The sequence below is a fragment of the Trachemys scripta genome, chromosome 1 (assembly GCF_013100865.1).
Source record: "Trachemys scripta elegans isolate TJP31775 chromosome 1, CAS_Tse_1.0, whole genome shotgun sequence".
NCBI lineage: Eukaryota > Metazoa > Chordata > Testudines > Emydidae > Trachemys > Trachemys scripta.
Genome location: NC_048298.1, coordinates 343080415 through 343097229, shown reverse-complemented (window position 1 = coordinate 343097229; position 16815 = coordinate 343080415). Strand labels below are relative to the sequence as shown.

Sequence of the window (16815 nt, the reverse complement as noted above, 5' to 3'; positions counted from 1 at the left end):
GTTGTAGAGATGACTGTGTCACAGCTGACAAGGGGAGGGGAAGACAGGAGCAAGTGATGGAGCAGGGCCTTGGGGAGATGACATACAGCAGGGTCGAGGTTTGACAGAAGAGATGGGGCAAGATTGCAATTTCAGGGATCCAGCTACCAGCAATTAGAAAGGTGGCAACCCAGTGTGGTGCACATAGACTGATTCCCCAGTTCATCACATTGACACACCACAGTAAGGACAGAAAAGTGTTCAATGTCTCTCTGTCTGTCCAGTAAGTGACTCAGGGAAGAGGCCCCAGCACCATGCACCAGCCAGCTCTGCACAGAGCTCAATCTGAGAGCAAGAGCACAAGAAGAAAACATTTATGTCTCTTTATGAGTAAAGAGCTGGAGCAGCCTGTCCCGGATCTGTTTGGTCCTCACCCCATAAATGATGGGGTGGAGCACGGGGGGCACCAACATGTACAGAGTGGCAATGAGAACGCGCAAATGCACATAGAGGCCAACCCACTGTGTGAGAGATGAGAAGAAATCTGGGATGTACAAAGCTGAGATTGCACAAAGATGAGAGATGCAGGTCCCAAAAGTTTTCAGACGGGCATTCTTTGTGGGGAGGCGGAAGATGGTCCGGAGGATTAGAGTATAGGACACGGCAATAAAAAACACATCCATTCCAATCTCAAGGAAAAGATTAAACAGGCCATAGTAACTGCTGATGTGGATGTCAGCGCAGGCCAGCTTCACCACAGCTATATGTCGACAATAGCAGTGGGGAATGATGTTGGTTCTGCAATATGGCCACCGGCTCGCCAGGAAGGGATAGGGTAATGTGAGTATGCCACTGCGCAGCACCACAGCCAGGCCTATCTTGGCCACAACAGAGTTTGTCAGGATTGTGGAATATCTCAGAGGATTACAGATGGCCACGTAGCGATCAAAAGCCATGGCTACAAGTATTCCAGACTCCATCCCTGAGAAGGAGTGAATGAAGTACATCTGGGTGAGGCAGGCAGTGAAACTGATCTCCCTGGAATTGAACCAGAAGATGCTCAGCATTTTGGGTACAGTGGATGTGGACATGACCAGGTCGGTGACGGCCAGCATGCAGAGGAAATAGAACATCGGCCCGTGGAGGCTTGGCTCCCTCTTCACGATGAACAGGATAGTGAAGTTCCCCAACAAAGCTATGGTGTACATAACACAGAAGGGAATGGACATCCAGATATGGGCTACCTCTAGGCCAGGAATGCCAAGTAGGATGAAGGTGGAGGGGTTAGTGAAGTCGGTACTGTTGGAATTTGACATCGAGTAGGGGAGAAGGTGTACAACTCCGAGTCATAAGGGTTTCTCCTGCATGTACAGTATGTTCCTCTGACTTTCTGTGTTTCCAGGGTCTCGGGTGATGGTCGCAGTGGAAATGCCTGAATGAAGAGACAACGTTAATATGAGATACTATGTGCATTAATGGAGACTGTTCTCATGGGAGAAGCAGATTGATCACTCTTCACACACTGAAAAATTACATTTTCATAACTCAGAGACAATAACTGTGGACAACGACCCTACTAAATCCAATTCCATATTTTGTGGTGCTCCCTGTGTTAATAATTCCTACATAATGTGGTGGGGGAACCTTCAGAGTCCCAAGCAGGAGACACGTGTGGATACTGGTTATCCATCATTATTTCTTAATGCAATGAAAGCCAGGGTAGGGAGTCAATTCTGTAGGAAATTTTCCCATTCATCCAGTTGCTTGAAATCTGAGATTGGAAAAAAACAAACTTTTGGGAAGACATGTGCTGGGAGAAACATCCCAACTAGAACATACCTCATGGAAAAGACCTGGGCGGCATTGATAGCAGCTGAAGAGAAACACCTGTTCATTCACAGCAGTGGACAAAACAAATGCAATGTTCAGATTACTAAGATATGGGATGGAGAATAACAGGTTCAGGGATATGTGTTCAGTTTTGGTTACCCAGTCTCTATTAAGGATATAGCATATATAAAAGGGATTTCCAAGACAGGCTTTGAGAATGGGGGAGGCTGCCATGTGCAAACATATAGAAAAGTCTGCAAATCTTTAGTTTATACAAGAGACAAAGGTGAGAGCATATGATATAGGAGAGGAAAATAAAAAATGAAACTGATTTACATTCAAATGGACAGTTCCCAACCAGTCCTATTTATAGACACTTAGTGCTCCAAGAGGACTAATTCCCCAACACTGAGGAAAATTGTCAGCAAAACTGATTGGGAGGAAAAAAATTACACAGAAAAATATGAATGAAAATTGGTAATTCTTTGATAACAGTTTATTAGATAGTAGAAAATTCATGATTCCAGAGTTAACAAGGTGAACAACATTGTGTAAAAACCCACTTCAGTGGCAGAGTGAAGGCAGAAATTGGGATGGGGAAGCAATGTGCAAAAAATAGGAAAAATGGAAAATAGATAGCTAAAAATAGAAATTGGAAGTTATGAAAGTTGATAAGGGAGGTTAAAAGAACAGGAGTACTTGTGGGGTAGTAATGGGCTCTGTAATCTACCAGAGAAAGGCAAGACTGAAGGGCTGAAAGCTGAAGTCAGGTAAATTCCAGCTAGAAATTAGGGCCAAATATTTAGCACTGAGGGTGATTAACCACTGGGACACACTGAGAAGGGAAGTGTTGGATTCTCCAATTCCCCATGCTTGCAGATCCAGATTTTTTCTGGAAGATCTGCTTGACAGGTTGTTTATACTTAAAATGCTACAGCGTTACTGCCATAGCACTTCACTCTAGACACTATTTACACGGATGGAAGGGTTCTCCCCTCAGCACAGGTAATCCCCGAGAGGTGGTAGCTAGGTCGATGGGAGAATTCATCTCATGCTGTGTACACCAGGGCACAGATTATCCAACAAGTTCTTGGAATGTATTGGAGACAATTTTTTGTTCCAGAAGCTGGAGTAAGCAACTAGGAGAGAGGCTGTTCTAGACTTGATTTTGACAAAGGAGGAGGAACTGGTTGAGAATTTGAAAGTGGAAAGCAGTTTGGGGGAAGGTGATCATGAAATGATAGAGTTCATGATTCTAAGGAATGGTATGAGGGAAAACAACAAAATAAAGACAATGGATTTCAAGAAGGCAGATTTTAGCAAATGCAGGAAGTTGGTAGGTAAGATCTCATGGGAAGCACGTCTAAGGGGAAAAATAAAAGAAGACAGCTGGCAGTTTTTCAGAAACATTAGTAAGGGCACAAGAGCAAACTATCCCATCGCGTAGGAAAGATAGCAAGTATGGCAAGAGATGAAAATGACTTAACCAGGAGATCTTCAATGATGTAAAAACAAAAAAGGACCGAGCTGAATTGTTTTTTGAAAGTTTCAGGCATATCAGTTCAGCTGACTTCTCAAATTAACTTAGGAAAAAGTATGTGTTACCCATGTTGAAAATTTGTTCTTGTGAAGAGTCCTAACACCTTCTAATCATTCTAGCAGATAAAAGTCAGGTAACACCTCCTGTCCCCCTGTCCCCCTGCCTCATTAACGGACATAGTTCTGAAATGCAAGAGGAGAGGGTGATAGTGTCTGTGTATAAGCACACAGATGGCTCCTGATGTCTCTACTCAGTTGTTGCTCCAAGGCAAATTTTGCCTCACTGGGGCCTGAGCCAGGCTGTGATCTCAGAATTTCCCCTTGTATTGCACATCTACTAAAATCTTTCATCCTGAAGGATTCACGGTGCCACTGAAATGTAGTCACCTTTGGGCAGTAGTCCATCAGGTGGGATGAGCAAAGTGCACACAAAAGAGTGACATTTTGACCAGTGATTCTTTGGCAAACTCATCAATTATGCCAAGAGCCCTGGGATGTGTCCTGGTTGTGCAGAGCAGAAAGGACCACAGACTTACTATCTACCCCTCCACACCCACGTTACACTGGGTTTGTCGAGCAGGTGAGTTCGTCAGCAAGTGATGGTTACCTGTGAATGCTGAGATGGAAGTGTCCTCCCTAGGAATCCCCCTCAGGTAGCCGTGTCCCACTCCTCTCTCACCCCAGCATCTGCAGCAGCATCCCATGCCGAGAGCAACACAGGGGTGTGTACAGTTTATACTATAGCTCTGTGAAATCCCAGTGGAGTTCGCTCAGCCTCTACAGGAGAAGAGAGCATCTGAATGTAAACAGGCTATAGACAAGCATGCCCCTGCCTCTGGGCTAATTATCTGGCTTCAGGAGTAAACAGTAATTAAGGAACCTTCCCAAAGGGAGATGAGAACTCCTGGGCTCTGTGCTGAGTCAGAGAGGAACTGGCTGTTTTGTGTATTTGTGTATATTTATAAAATACAGTTGATTAGAAAGAAAATAAGGGATAATGTCTGGCTCTCCATAGGCTCTGGTACCCTGTAAATGCCCAGGATGGATGGGTAGATAGGAGACAGACAAATCTGTAGAAAGATGACTGAGGGGAGACATGAGCACTTTCTAAGGCCATACAGGGCTGTCGCTGTGAGATCAGTGATCAATACATCTCTCTACCATCATACTGTGGAGCACCCTTCATTGAAGTGTTTTCAAAACGGAACAGACGTAGGCTATGTCCACACTTGCAGATGTAACGATCTGGGAGTTAACCCCCCTCAGAGAGCGCTGCAGGGACAGGGCTGCTGTGTGTTCACACTGTCAGCTGCCAGCGCAATGGCATGGCCACATTTGCGGCAAGTGCAGCACTTGCAGTGGCATTCGGAGTGGTGCACTCTGGGCAGGTATCCCACAGAGCCCCTCTTCCCCTTCAGCCTCAGAGGTTTGTGGGAAGTGGGCAGGGGGTCATGGGGCAACCTGGGTCCTGTCCCAATGCCCGATCATGCATCGGTTCACTCCCCAGCAGTCCTTTCCCTTCCTTCCGCATTTGGCGCCATCTTGCAACTGTTTTTTTACTGCACGCTCTGTCCACCTTTTCAGTCTTTGGGACCAGATCCTGAACTGTTGATGAATATGATGATGGGTCTCACTAACGCCTCATGAATGGCAGTCCAGCCACTCCTTAAATGGCAAAGTGAGGATGAGGAGTCCAAAGAAGATGTTGACACATGTAGTATAGAGACAACATGAGATTGCTTGTGGCATTCATGGACATGCTGGCCACAGTGGAACACCATTTTTGGGCTCATATATATATGGGGAGTGGAAATGATCCAGCAACTGACAAGGGGAGGGGAAGACAGGAGAAAGTGACAGGGCAGGGCCTTGGGGAGAAGACACACAGCAGGGGTGGAGCCCTGACAGAACAGGTGGGGAAAGATCGCAGTTTCAGGAGTCCAGAGACCAGCAATTAGAAAAGTGTCAACCCAGTGTATTGTACATAGACTGATTCCACAGTTTATCATGCTGACACAACACAGTAAGGACAGGAAAGGGTATAATGTCTCTCTGACTGTCCAGTAAGTGATTCAGGAAGAGGGCCCAGCACTATGCACCAGCCATCTCTGCACGGACTTCGGTCTGGGAGCCAGAGCACAAGGAGAAAATATTTAGGTGTCTTTGTGGGTAAAGAGCCGTAGCAGCCTTCCCCGGATTTCTTTGGTCCTCATCCCGTAGATGATGGGGTGTAGCAAGGGTGGCACCAGAAGGTACACATTGGCAGTGAGAACAAGGAAATGGAGTGGCACATTATGGCCAAACCGGTGCGTGAGAGAGGAGAAGAAATCTGGGATGTACAAAGCTGAGATGGCACAAAGGTGAGAGATGCAGGTTCCAAAAGTTTTGAGCTGGGCATCTTTCGTGGGGAGGCGGATGATGGCCCTGAGGATCTGAGTATAGGACACAGAGATGAAAAACACATCCATTCCGATCACAGAGAAAAGATCAAACAGGCCGTAGTAACTACTGATACGGATGTCAGCACAGGCCAGATTCACCACAGCTATGTGCTCACAGTAGGAGTGGGGGATGATGTTGGTTCTGCAATATGGCCACCTGCTCGCCAGGAAGGGATAGGGTAATGCGAGTATGCCACTGCGCAGCACCACAGCCAGGCCTATCTTCACCACAACAGGGTTTGTCAGGATGGTGGAATGTCTCAGGGGATCGCAGATCGCTACGTAGCGATCAAAAGCCATGGCTACGAGGATTCCAGATTCCATCGCTGAGAAGCAGTGAAGGAAGTACATCTGGGTGAGGCAGGCACTGAAACTGATCTCTCTGGAATTGAACCAGAAGATGTTCAGCATTTTGGGTAGGGTGGATGTGGACATGACCAGGTCGGTGATGGCCAGCATGCAGAGGAAATAGTACATGGGTCCATGGAGGCTTTGATCCATCTTTACAATGAACAGGATGGTGAAGTTCCCCAAGACAGCTATGGTGTACATTGTGCCGAAGGGTATGGAGATCCAGACATGGGCTGTCTCCAAGCCAGGAATTCCAAGTAGGATGAAGATGGAGGGGTTGGTGAAGTCGGTTGTGTTGGAATATGACATAGAGTAGGGGAGAAGGTGTCCAACTCTGAGGCAGAATGGTGTCTCCTGCATGTACCGTATGTTCTTCTGAGTTTCTGTGTGTGCCCAGGATGCCTGAAAGGAGAAGCAATGTTAATATGAGACATTACATGCACTACTGGAGGCTGTTCTCATGAGTGAACCAGATTGATGGCTCTTCACACACTGAAAAATGACATTTTAATTATTCCGAGAAAACAACTATGAACAATTACCCTACTAAAGAAAATTCCATATTTTATGGGGCTCCCTGCATTAATAATTCCTACAATTTATGGTGGGGGAACCTTAATAGGCACCAGCAGGAAACACAAGTGTGGATACTGATTATCCATCATTGTTCCTTAATGCAATGAAAGCCAGGCTAGTGAGTCCATACAGTAAGGTGTTCCCCATTCATCAAGTTGCTCGATACCTGAGAGTGAAAAAGGCCAAACTTTGGAAGACATATGCTAGTAGAAACACCCCAACTAGAACATAGTTCATGGAAAAGACCTGGGTGCCATTGATAAGTAGCTCAAAGAAATATCTGCTCATTCACAGCAGTGGACAAAACAAAAGCAATGTTCAGATCTCTAAGATATGGGATGGAGAATAGCATGTTCCGGATATGTGTTCTGTTTTGGTCATTCAATCTCTAAAAATGATATAGCATATATAAAGGGGATTTAAAGGACAGGCTATGGGAATGGGGGGGACTGCCATATGCAGACAGATAGAAAAGTCCAGGACTCTTTAGTTTAGTGAAGAGACAAAGAAGGGAACATACGATATAGGAGAGGAAAATAAAGAATGATACTGATTTACATGCAAATGGACAAACAGAGAACAGTTCCCAATGGGTACTATCTATAGACACTTAATGCTCCCAGAGGACTAATTCCCCAAAGCTGAGGAAAACTGTCAGCCAAATGGATTGGGAGGAAAAAATTCTACAGAAAATAGGAATGGAAATTGGTAGCTCTTTTGTGGAAAAAGTCATGATACCACAGGCAACAAAGTGAACAATTTTGCGTAAAAACCCAGTTCAGTGGCAAAGTGAAGGCAGCAATTGGGGGGGAGTAATATGTAACAAAGGGGGAAAAGGGAAAGAATAGAAATTGAAAGTTATGAAAATTGATAAGGGACGTTAAGACACCAGAGAAAACTCCATGTTTCGTAGGGCTATGGATCACAAAAGGGAGGTTATCAAGTATATTAGCAAAAAGAGAAATCACAGAAAAATGTTATGGCAATTCCTCTGTTAAATATAAAGTATTAAAAAATAAAGAGAAAGTGTTCTTATAAAAGATTTGACAAGGTTACGAAACAACTGAAAAACTAGACTTAAAAAAGTCTAGATGTGTAACTAATGCCAATCAACAACAAGGTTTATGCAAAACAGATCTTGTAAAATAAACCTGATTTCATCTTTTTATGATAGTACACATTGGTTGATCAATTGTACATATTTGGTGGATCAAGGGAACCACGCAGATGCAAAGAACTTTGATTTCTTAGAGACATTTGATTTAGTAGGGGAAAATATTGAGTTAAAAACATGAACACTTTACAATATCAGTAGGGAACATGTAAAATGGACTGAAAACTGGCTAACTGATGGATCTCAGAAAGCTGTTGTTAATAGGTCTTCGTCAGCGAATGGGGGTATATAGTGGGGTTCTGCAGGGATCAGTTCTAGGCCTGATGCTATTCAATATTTTCATTAATGATCTGGAAGGAAATAGAAAATCACTGCAACTAAAATTTGCAGATGACCCAAAGATTGGCAGAGTGGATACATTGAGGAGGCCAGGGCAGGCATACTGATTGATATGGAGCATTTAGAATGTGGCGCTCATGCAAACAAAATGTTTTAATAGAGTCAAATGCAAAATGATCCTCTTGGAACAGGTAATGCAGGCCCGATCCATAGACCACAGTACTGTATTATGGAATGCAAGGACCCTGAAAAGGTTTTAGGGGACATTGTGGACAACCACCTCATTGTGAGGTCCCAGTGCGACGCTGTAGCATAAAGGGATGATGTGGTCCACAGATGCATAAACGGTGGAGTGGTGAGTTGGAGCAGGGGAAGATTTCACCTTGGCATATGGGATTGGTGAAACAAACTGCATCCAGTTCTGGGGTCCACATGTGGAAAAGGACATTGAAAACTTGGAGAGGGGGCAGAAAAGAGCCATGAAAATGATTGGAGGATGGAGAAAAAGCCAGACCATTAAACTTGAAGGTGTATTTCTCTTTAATTTATCAAAAAAGATGATCAAGTGGAAACTTTCTCAGGGAGAAAATCATGGGTGATAATGGGCTCTCTAATCTACCAGAGAAAGGCTGAGCAAGACCGAAGGGCTGGAAGCTGAAGCCAGGCAAATTCCAGCTAGAAATTTGGGCCAAATATTTAGCTCTGAGGGTGATTAACCACTGGGACACACTGAGAAGGGAAGTGTTGTATTCTCCAATTCCCCATGTTGGCAGATCCAGACTGGATTTTTTTTTCTGGAATATTTGCTTTAAGGGTTGTTTGCACTTAAAATGCTACAGCAGCCCTGCGATAGGGATTCAGTGTAGACACTACTTTCACCAATGGCAGGGGTTGTCCCCTCAGCATAGTTAATCCACCTTCCTGAGAGGTGGTAGATGGAAGAATTCACCTCATGCTGTCTACATCAGGGTTAGGATGATATAGCTACATCTCTCTGGGGTTTCAAAAAAGGCAAATGCAATGTTAGGTTATATTAGCAGAAGTATAACATGCAAGTCACGGTACGTGATAGTATTCCTCTACTCAGTGCTTGTTAGGTCTCAATTGGAGTAATGTGTCCAATTTTGCTCACCAATGTATAAACAGGATGTAGAGAACCTGGAAAGGATCCATAGGCAAGTAACAAAGGTTATGCAAGGGATGAAATTCAAGCCTTATGAGCAAGCTGAAGTAACCAGTATGTTATTTGGAAAAGTGGAGATTAATGGGGGATGTCATAAATATAAAGGGAAGGGTAACAACCTTTATGTATGCAGTAACATAAAATCCCTCATGGCCAAAGGTACAGATTCCCATTACCGGTAAGGGGTTAAGAAGTTCAAATAACTTGGTTGGCATCTGACCAAAAGGACTAATAAGGAAAGAAGGTACTTTCAAATCTGGAAGGGGTGGGGAGAGGGAGGGAGGAGAGGTTTTATTTGTGTTCTCTTTGATTGTTCCCTCTCTGGACAGAGAGAGAGTCCAAGCAGGTAAAACCATATCCTGAAAAGATACCTGAAATGATACATCTAAAATTACAGAAATTGTAAGTAAAGGCAAGGAAATGTGTTAGATTATCTTTTGTTTTTCTCTGTGCTAAGAGGGAGTTTTATTCCATTTTTTTTGTAACTTTGAAGCTAAGCCTAGAGGGGATTCTTCTCTGTTTTAAATCTTTTTATCACCCTGTAAAGCTACCTTCATCCTGATTTTACAGAGGTGCTTCTTTTACTTTTTTCTTTATAATAAAGTTCTTCTTTTAAGAACCTCATTGATTTTAGTGTAATAAAGATAAAGAGTCTGGTTTGTACTTATATTAAAGGCAATTGGTTGGTATATTATTCTCAAGCCTCCCCAGGAAAGGGGGTGAAGGCATTTGAGGTGATATTTTAGGGAAATAGGGACTCCAAGTGGTCCTTTTCCTGAATTTTTGTCCAAATCACTTTGTGGTGGAAGCAATACCGGCCAAGGAGAAAGAAAGGATTTGTGCCTTGGGGAAGTTTTTAACCTAAGCTGGTAGTTATAACTTTAGGGGGTCTTTTATGTGGGTCCCCACATCTGTACCCCAGAGTTCAGAGTGGGGAGGGAACCCTGAGAGGGGAAACGATAGTAATCTTCAAATACTTGAAAGGCTGCCATAAAAAGGTGGAGGAAAGTTATTCTGTCTGACTACAGAGGGGCAGGAAAAGAGACAATGGTTTCAAACTCCAGCATAGCAGATTTAAATTACATTTCAGGAAAATCTTCCTAAATTTAAGTAGAGGAAGCCAATGGAACAGACTTCCAGGGAAGTGCCTTCTGTGGAGGTTTTCCAAAGACGTGTGAATAGCCATCAGTCTTAGATGACTAGGACAAAACAAATCCTGCAACTTGTCAGGGGATAGACAAGCTGTCCTTTGTGGTTCCTTCCAACTCTATGGCTCTATCACTCTGTGATTTAAAATTGAAGTGTAGACCAGGCCTTAGTCACACAAAAGTCTTTCAAATCAATACAGAGGTAATTGAGTGAAATTTAATTGGCCTGTGTTTTACAGGAGGACAGACTGGATGATCAAATGGTCCCTTCTCACCTTAAACCATATGGATCTATTGATAAAGAAAGTAGATTAGGCATTTATATTTAATGTGTCTCATAATATGAACAAGGGGATATTTAGTTGAATTTAAAATCTGAACATAAATCATTGAGAAAAAGTAATTGCTAATATAATCCTACTTTGGCCTGTAGAACTCCTTTCCGACATTATTGGAGCAAACAGCTTAGGTGAATGGGATTCACCAATGGATTGGCCATTGTAGTGGTGCTGGTGGCATCACCTGTAGGTAAGGCTGTCTGACACTTCAATAAAAGAGCTCATTTTCAGTTGCTTATGAATTTGTCAAATTTCAGGCGTTTGGACTAAAATTTCCCATGCTGGTTGTCTGCTTTGAGCAGAATTGTTTTTTGAAATTTTCAAGCATAACAGTTGAGCTGACTGCTTGAATGAAGCTAGGAGAAAGTATGTGTTACTCATGTTGAAAAATTATTATTTTCGTTCTAGTAAGGAGCCCTAGCACATCCATGCTTTCCAGCAGATAAAAGTCAATTAACAGCCCTGTCTTCCTGCCCCTTTAGCAGACAGAGTCCTGAAATGCAAGAGGAGGGGGTGACAGCGTCTATGCTTTAGCACACAGCTGGCTCCTGATGTCTGTACTCTGTACTTACTCCAAGGCGAGTTTTGCCTCACTGAGGCCTGAGCAAAGTATGGGCCACAGATTCAGAATTTGGCCTTCTATTGTACATCTACTAACACCTTTCATCCTGGAGGATCCCCTCTGCCACTGAATTGCAGCTGCCTTGAGGTGGTAGTCCATCGGGCAGGATGAGCAGGGGTGCACAGAAAAGACATTTTGGCCAGTGATTCTTTAGAAAACTCATCACCTATGACAAGGTTCCTGGAATGTCTCACGCTTGTGCAGAGCGGAAAATACCACAGACTTACTTTCTATCCCACCACAACCACATTGCACAGGGTTTATCGATCAGGTGAGCTACTCAGCAAGAGATGGGTACCTGTAAATTCTGAGATGGAAGTGTCTTCCCTGGGAATCCCCCTTGGTTAGCCGTGTGTCCCACACCTCTCTCACCCCAGCATCTGCAGCAACATGCCACACCGAGAGCCTACACAGGGGTGTGCTTTATTTATAATATAGCTCCGTGTATTCCCAGTGGGGTTCACTCAGACTCAAGAGGAGAAGAGACCATCTGAATGTAAACAGGCTGCAGACAAGTATGTCTCTGCTTCTGTGCAATTTTTACAGCTTTAGGAGTAAACAGTAATTAAGGGACTCAGTTGCTTTTTACAGTAATTAAGGGACAGTCCCAAAGGGAGATGAAAACTCCTGGGCTCTGTGATGAGTCAGAGGAGAATTGGCTGTTTTGTGTATTTGTGTATATTTATAAATTATAGTTGATTAGAAAGAAAATAAGGGATAATTGCCTAGATGGATAGATAGATAGGAGGCAGACAGAGCTGGAAAAAGATGATGGAGGGGAGAAATTATCACCTTCTGCTGTTGCTATGGGATCAGACATCAGTAAATCTCACGTGCAGAGGTAAACTCCTTCCCCTGATCCAAATCACCACTCCCCTGTCTATGCATCCAAGGATCACATCAGTCCTTTTGGCCACAGCATCGCAATGGGAGCACACAATGACTTGGTTGTCCACAATGATCACTTAATACGTTTCGTCTCTGCATTCCAGAATTCAGTACCCTAGTGTCTGGGTCGGGCCTGCATTCCCTGTTCCGAAAGGATAACTTTGCATTTGACCCTATTAAAACATTTTGTTTGCATTTATTTCATTATCTCATGTGATATGAGTATCTAATACTTCTTCTTTCTGAATGCAGAAAAAAAATTCTTGAACATATTTACCTTTTCTGCAACATTAACAAGTTTCCTTTCTTTGTCTAGTATTTGGCCTGAAACTTTTCAAGGATTTCTTTTGATCTTAATGTACTTAATAACCTCCTTTTTCTTATCCTTATGCATGCCAAACATGGATTTTTCCCTGATGTCTTTAAAGTCCCTTATCAATTTTAATAAATTCCAATTTGTATTACTTACTGGCCATTTTCCCTTTCCTCTCATGTGTAATATATCACTTTCCACCCACCGATTGCTACATTCCCTTTGGCACTGAACTGGGTTTTTAGTCAAAGTTGTCCACCTCCTTGACTGTGGAATCGTGGCTTTTTAGCTATCTAATAAACTCCTCTTAAATAACTCCCAGTTTTCATTCACCTTTTTCTTTCTGAATTTCCTCTCATCAGTTTTGCTGAAAATTTTCCTCAGCTGAAGCATTAAGTGTCTATAGATATTACTGTTTGGGAACTGTTCTCTGTTTGTCCATTTGAATGTAATCAGTTCCATTGTTTATTTTTCTCACCTCTGTCATATGCCCCCTTCTTTGTCTTTTCTCTAAACTAGATACTTTTCAGTCTGTCCGCATGTGGCAGCCTCCCCCATTCCCATAGCCTGTTTTAGAAATCCTCTCTTTATTTGCTAAATGATTTATAGAGATTGGGTGACCAAAACTAAGCACATATTCAGAGCAAGTTATTCTCCAGCCTATTCCTTAGGCATCCAAACATTGTCCCTGTTTGGCTAGTGCTGTAAATGAGCAGGTGTTTCTGTGGAGCTGCTATCAACGATGGCTTTTCCCTGATGTGTGCCCTGGATGGGATGTTTCCTCAAGCACATGACTTGGCAAAGGTTTCATTTTCAGCCATTCTTACATTTTGAGCCGCCGGGTAAATGGGGAAATCCATACAGCATGGACACTCTTGCCTGGGTTTCATTGCATTAAGGAATAATGAGGGATAAACTGTACCCATACACATATTTCCTGCTGGTACCCATGAAGGTTTCCCACACCATGAGATGTAGGAATTGTTGACCAATGGAGCACCATTCAATATGGAATTGGCATTGGTAGGGTCAGTTGTTCATAATTTACTTCTCTGAATCATGTAAATCTCATTTTTCAGTGTGTGAAAAACAACCAATCTGTTTCACCCATGAGAACAGCCTGCAGTAGTGCATGTAGTGTCTCATATTAACATTATCTCTCCATCCAGGCATTTGTATTGCGACCATCACCCTAGACTCTGGGCACATACAGGAAATCAGGGGAAAGTCCTTGTAGCGGGGCCGTATTGGCAAACCGGGAAGTGGGCGGGCTTAGCCGCCCACTACTAAAGGCCCCTCCCCCAGCCTAGCGGGAGGGACACTGGACCCAGTACCAAATAATTACGTGGGACAACTAATAAAAAAAAACAGGGAACAAGGTGACGGTCAGAGGTTCAAAATCAGGGAACCAGATGGGGACACCGAGCAGAGAACCCCGGACAGCGCCCACTGCTCCTCGAAGGTGGCAAGGGAGCCAGCGGACGCTGCCCAGTGGAACTCCGCACGGAGACGTGAGACCAAAGAGGTATGAAAGTAGGCCCCACAGTCGCAAAGCACCCCCTCGTCCAACATCTTCTCCCTGGTATTATAGATGGTGAGTTTGGCCAGGGCCAGGAAGAGGTTGACGAGGAGGTCTCGCGACTTAGTGGGGCCACGAACAGGGTGTGCATAAATAAACAAGTGCGGGGAAAAGTGTAACCAGAACCTCAACAAGAGGTTCTGGAGAAGCCGGAAAAGGGGCTGCAGCCTGGCGCACTCAAGGTAAGCGTGCGCCAGGGTCTCCCTAATGCCACAAAATGGGCAGGCCTCAGGAATAGGGGTGAACCGCGCCAAGTACACGCCCGTGCTCACGGCCCCATGAAGGAGCCGCCAACCAATGTCCCCGGCGGGCCTTGGAACTAAGGTGGAATAAAGGCTGGCCCACCGGGGCTCCTCACCCTCCACAGGTAACAGATAGTCCCTCCACTTGGTGTCGGGGCGGGACACGAGGGTGAGGTGATGCAACGTGTGAAGCACGAGCGTGTACAGATAGTCCCTAGGCGCAGTTCGAAACTGGACCGGCTGCAAAGCGCGCAGCCGGCTCGGGTTATGGGAGCGGGGGAGCCGGGGGGGCTCATGGAACAGGGGCCCGAGAAAAAGGTCCGGAGGGCCCGGGGTGAGGGGTGGGCGGGGAGCACCCTCCCGCAGGGCCCGCCACAGGAAGCTGAGAGCAGGAGGTGACAATGCAGCGCCCACCTCCTGGAGTACACGCAGAGGGGTCGCGAGGGTGGAGAGCCCCATGCGCCGACCAAGCGCGCGGGGATCCACCCAGTCCCCTCTGGTGTAGTCCAGGAGGTCTCCGACCCTGGTGGTTTCCGCCAGGACCAACCTCCGGCTCACCGAGGGTGACTCCGCCACCTGCACACGGAGATCGGGATTGTGCAGCAGGGGCTCCGCGAGGAGATCCGCGCCCTCGGTGGCCACAATGGACCTGGTCGCCGAGAAAAGCTTCCAGGTCCGGAGAAGGTCCTGGTAGAAGACCGGCAGCTCCGAAAGGTCTCGCGGAAGACCTCTCGGATGAAGAAAAAGGAGCTGCCGGTCGTATCGGAGCCCTCGGAGGCGGCGGAGGAAGGCGTGCGCTAACATGCTCCATGCCGGACTACCTTCACCATAAAGGAGCCTCTGCAGGGCCTGGAGGCGGAAGACATGGACCTGGCTACGAAGGCAGACCAGGCCCTGTCCCCCCTCCTCCAGGGGTAGACTCAAAACCCCTGCAGAGACCCAGTGCAGCCCAGGCCAGAAGAACTCCAGGGCTATCCTCTGGAGCCTGGCCAGGAGTCCCGGGGTCGGGCTCAGGGTGTTGAGCCGGTGCCAGAGCATGGACAGGACGAGCTGGTTCAGCACTAGCGCCCTCCCCCGCAGGGAGAGACACCGGAGCAGTCCCGTCCATCTCCGCAACCGCTCACGCACCCTGGCCTCCAAATCCAGCCAGTTCTCCGGCGGAGAGGGATGCGTGGCGGAAAGATAAACGCCCTGATAGAGCAGCGGACCCGCGCTCCACTGAATGGCTTGAAGCGCGGGTGGGAGGGAGCCCGCCTGCCAACCGTCCCCGACCACCAGGCCAGAGCTCTTGGCCCAGTTGATCCGGACGGAGGAGGCGGCCGAATAAACGGCCTGGCAGGCCTCCACTCGCACCAGATCCTCTGGGTCCTGGACCACGAGGAGCACGTCGTCGGCATATGCCGACAGGACCAGCCGCAGCTCCAGCTCCCGGAGCACCAACCCCGCTAACCTTCGGCGGAGGAGGCAGAGGAAGGGCTCGATCGCCAGAACGTACAGCTGGCCCGAGAGGGGGCACCCCTGCCGTACTCCCCGCCCGAAGCTGACCGATTCGGTCAGGGTCCAGTTGAGCCTGACCAGACACTCCGCCTCAGCGTACAGCGCCTGGAGAAAGCCCACAAACTGGGGCCCGAAGCCGAACGCCCGCAGAGTGCCCAGGAGGTACCCATGGTCCATCCTGTCGAACGCCTTCTCCTGGTCCAGAGACAGGAGGGCGAACGACAGACCATCCCTACGTCCCAGCTCTAATAGGTCCCGGACCAAGTACAGGTTGTTAAAGATGCTCCGGCCCGGGACGGCGCAGGTCTGGTCGGGGTGGACCACGTCCGCCAGTACGGACCCCAGCCGCAGCGAGATGGCCTTCGCTACCACCTTATAGTCCGTGCTGAGGAGCGAGATGGGACTCCAGTTTCGTAAATCGCGGAGGTCCCCCTTCTTCGGCAACAGGGAGAGCACTGCTCGCCTGCACGAGAGAGGGAGGACCCCGCTCTGCAAGGACTCGGCCCAGACGGTGACGAGGTCTGGGCCGAGGACGTCCCAAAACACGCGGTAAAACTCCACGGTCAGCCCGTCCATGCCTGGAGATTTGTTAGTGGGCATGATCCGGAGGGCCGCCGAGAACTCAGCCAGAGAAAGAGGCAGCTCCAGCCGGTCTCGGCCGCCCGCGCTGACCGTCGGGAGCTCGGTCCAGAGCACCCTGCAGGCCTCGGCGTCGGTCGGATCTGGGGAGAAAAGAGCGGCATAGAAGGCCCTGGCCCTACCACGCATCTCCTCCGGATCCGTGAGGGGGGCGCCGTCCTCCGCCAGGAGGCAGGTGACATGCTGTTTGGCCCCCC

General features: G+C 46.8%; 2 protein-coding genes across 2 annotated transcripts; both read right to left on the bottom strand.

Moving 5' to 3' along the window:
- Window positions 1–353: 353 nt before the first annotated feature.
- On the bottom strand, window positions 354–1295 carry LOC117872981 (olfactory receptor 52E4-like). Its single transcript, XM_034761914.1, has one exon. The coding sequence runs from the start codon at window positions 1293–1295 to the stop codon at window positions 354–356; it is 942 nt and encodes a 313-aa protein (XP_034617805.1).
- A 4206-nt stretch (window positions 1296–5501) lies between these two features.
- On the bottom strand, window positions 5502–6449 carry LOC117872975 (olfactory receptor 52R1-like). Its single transcript, XM_034761899.1, has one exon. It carries the CDS (start codon window positions 6447–6449, stop codon window positions 5502–5504), a length of 948 nt encoding a protein of 315 aa, XP_034617790.1.
- Window positions 6450–16815: the final 10366 nt, after the last annotated feature.